General features: G+C 34.9%; 1 protein-coding gene across 1 annotated transcript; it reads left to right on the forward strand.

The window, feature by feature from the left end:
* Positions 1-504: 504 nt before the first annotated feature.
* LOC147380705 (uncharacterized) lies at positions 505-3,471 on the forward strand. The gene is made up of 5 exons (XM_086431355.1): positions 505-875; positions 2,340-2,393; positions 2,490-2,879; positions 2,985-3,188; positions 3,271-3,471. Exons 1-3 carry the CDS (start codon positions 619-621, stop codon positions 2,497-2,499), a joined length of 321 nt encoding a protein of 106 aa, XP_086287481.1. The 5' UTR covers positions 505-618; the 3' UTR covers positions 2,500-2,879; positions 2,985-3,188; positions 3,271-3,471.
* Positions 3,472-3,818: the final 347 nt, after the last annotated feature.

Raw genomic sequence — 3,818 nt, forward strand, 5'->3', positions numbered from 1 at the left:
ATGGTAAGTCTTTCTCTTTTGGCCTATATGTACCCTTCATTTTCACTACATTTTTGCTCAAAGTGAGTGTTGAAAATCTTTTTTTTTTTTTTTGGCCTTTGTCGACTATAACCCCTCTAGCTTTCTTTTATTCTTTTGAGATCTATATGTCTGTAAAGTTTTTAGAAAGTGTTGGAGATGTTCTTCTTTGGTCATTGTTTATGACATTTCATGCAGAAATAGTTCCAATTCATGTGGCCGACTTGCCCTGAACGGTGGTGATGAACATAAGAGGTATGTGGCACACTTGACTCTCTATATGTTATCCGTACTTCTTCTCAGCCTTTCCCATGAAGGAACGATTTCAAGAAGGGCTTCGTACGTACAGTGGTATTTTCGTAATTCTGTTCGAAAAAGCTGTTAATAAAAAATAATGGTTCTAACCGTTTTATGTAAGTTAGTGTAGACGTTATAAATTTTCTCCATTTTCTTTTCTATTATATATTTCTCCAATCAAACGTCCAAGTTGAAACTAATCAAAGAGAAGTGTTGTTAGTTTTTGGTTTTTTTTTCCTTCTTTTCTGCCATTAAAGTGATTTTCAAAACTTCAAGGAACAGAACCTCAAGAGTTCATTAGCCATGTCTTCTTCTCATGGGAACACTTCATCTCAGGTTCCTGTCGAAGGCAAAAGAATCCCGCTCTCCAATGAAGGACAGAGAATCTCGGGGAATGAGAGTGTTGGCTCAGATTCTCGCAATAGCCGTTCTGTCAATCAAGCAGATTGCATCGAAAACCTAGAGGATTACACAGAGTTGATGGAGAGAGGATCGAATGCCCTGAAAGCCAAGCATTTTGCTGAAGCTATTTATTGCTTTGGTCGTGCCATTGAATACAAGTAAGAGTTTATTGTTTCTGATTTTCTATTTCTTTGGTTTCTACTCTTTCATTTGATATTGAAATTTTGATGTTCAGATTGTTTCTATGAAATTTGATGCGAGATTGGTTTCCCAAATGAATTCTTCTGTCAATCTAAGAACATTTTACTTCTTTGATTAAAGAAATTCACATTATTTAAAACGTGCATAATTTTGTTTGTAATTGTTTTTAATCATAACTAGTGTCTTTGAGTTGATTTCCAATATTTATACTTTATATGTTTTAAAGTGTGCTTCAATCAAATTCTTGTTTGTCTTTCTCAATTGTGATTAAAATGTATATAATTGTGTTTGTAATTGTTTTTAATCATACTAAGCATTAAAACTGTTAATTTAATTGTTATTTCCAATATTTATGCTTTATATATTGTTATACTACGTGCGGCAATTTTGATGAATAATACGAAAGAGAAAAACAAGAAAGAAATAAAAATAAACACAAAGATTTACGTGGTTCGGCGATGTAACTACATCCACAAAAACGAGAAACTGAATTTCACTATACATCAAATTATTATAACAAACCCTAGTCATACCATAGATATTAGAAAATTTCAATAATACCCTTCTACCATACCGTGGGGTCGTTGCCCGCAACCCCAACCTACAAAATTCGTCTCTGGCAAACATATGTTTTTAACAGATGCCATCGTTCGGTACGTTATGCATTCCGAGCAGAAAAAAGAACTGAAAACTCTCCTCTCTCCACTCCGGCATCTGCCTATATTCTTTATATACGTATTCCACTCAATATAAGCCACATACATCAACATATATGTTTTAAAACATACTTCACTCAAATTTCTTGTTTGTCTTTCCAAGAATGTCGTGTTGTTGAATACATATTAGAGTTTATTGTTTCTGAATTTTTATTTAAATTTCACACGTTTTGTTTTTTATAATTAGTTCTAAAATTTCTTGAGCTTGATCGTCACAAAGTATTTTCATTTCTTGGGTCTCTACTCTTTCATTTGGTATTAAAATTTTGATTTTTGAATTGTTTCTATGAAATTTGATGCAAGATTTGTTTCCCCAATGAAGTATTTTGTGTTTTGGTAGAGATATACTTTCCAATCTAGGAACATTTTTCTTTCTTGATTAAGTAAATGTGTATTATTGCAAATATCTGTATGATTTATATGTCTTAAAGCATGCTTCACTGAAGATTCTTGTTTGTCTTTCTCAATTGCGATTAAGTTTGATGTTGAAACTTGGTCGAAATTCTTTCTCTGACCTTAGCATGCCCTGTTCTTTATTTATTGAATTTTTCTTTTGTTAAATTATAATGCTTAGATATTTTATTTAATAAAATTAGAATCCAAAAATGCTATTTCTCATTAATCATATAGACATATTGCACCGTTTTCTCGTCTGGGGTTATTGAAAGGGCTTCGGTCATTAATCATGCAATTGTATTTGCACAGAACTGGAAGCTCTGGTAATCTTTCTCCAGAATATCTTGGTAAAGTTCTTCGTGGGTATGTATCTATATCGTGGTTGGCATATTTATTATTTTCACTTCTAAACCAAATGAGCTCTAACTTTTTTTTTTTTTTCTTGGGGGGGTGGGATAGATGCTACTGAGGTAGATAAGGTAGAAGATGATGTTGAAGATAAGGTAAAAGATGATAACGCGGGAAGTAAAGTGGGTGGAGGATCTGACAGCATGTCAGACCTAGATCGAGCAAAAAAAGTGACTGAAACAACGAGTGAAATGGTTTGCATGTACTCGAGAGACACAATGCAGAGAAGAGACATCTATGCCAGCCCTGGGGGACCTTGCTTCAGAAACAGGTTTATTTGTATTGCTCTGTCCTGAAAGGAACTCTCCTATCTAAGTCGGTTGCTCAATTTGTTGTGTATCCTGCAAAGGACATTAAGAGATTGTTAAGGGATCATCATAACTCATTATCCATTCGGGAGCACCGTCGGCTCGAACCTGACAGTCTACGCATGGTTGAACTGTATCCAAGTTAATCTGTTTATTGTCAAATTCTTTATGTAGTAATAATTGTATTCATTTTTCCCAAAAAATAATTTCTTGATGACAACCTTTACCCAAATCTCAGATATTTTAGGATATGTATGACAATGGAGGTTGGCACAAAGCCTGAAAAGGCCATTACTTATTGCGAGAAAGCTCTATCAGTTTGTAACGCTTGGCTGCTGGGGTCATGGACGAACTGAAGGGTTCCGAATCTGATCCTTCTCACTCGGATATAAAGGCTGAGATTACCACTCTCCAGCGCATCTCCACTGAGTTGAACGAGAAAGTGAGTGTTAGTTAACAAGTACATGAAATACTATTTTATTGTTCAACAGTTAGTAATTCTCACTTGGTGCTTGGTTGCATAGCTTTTACAACTACAACAGCTTGCCTTACAAGCAACCCCTCTATCCTCGGAAGACATGGAAATGATTTCAGCCAAATCAATTCCAACAGTGTCAAACTCTTCAGAAACGAGTAACAAAAACAACGGTGTGAATGCGGACTTTCCAACTGATTCTTCCACTAAGACAGGTGCAAGTTGCATGTGCAAGTGTGGTAGGGAAAGGTGTTAATTATAGAGCAGTATAGGCTCAGGCAATGAAGAAGCTGACTCCTTATCTTGATCATTCCTTAACGTTGCATCATTGATTGGGTTCGTCAAGCAATTTTTAGATAAAATGGAATGTTCGTAATGGCAAGGGCTAAATAAACACATGACGAAATGCAAATAAATTGTTATCTCGATGATCGACTTTCAATGTTGTTGATCATTCCATTTGACATATTTGAGGCGATCGTTCCTTAAGGATTAGATGATCCATTTTGTAATCATATTGATTTATTGTTTGATCAACCCAATTAGGTATAATGTTAGGTGTAACTTACCAACCAGTGTGGATAGAGTTGACAACTC

Source organism: Akebia trifoliata, unplaced genomic scaffold (assembly GCF_017979445.1).
Source record: "Akebia trifoliata isolate Shusen 1 unplaced genomic scaffold, ASM1797944v1 Contig01083, whole genome shotgun sequence".
In the NCBI taxonomy this organism is placed as follows: Eukaryota; Viridiplantae; Streptophyta; class Magnoliopsida; order Ranunculales; family Lardizabalaceae; genus Akebia; species Akebia trifoliata.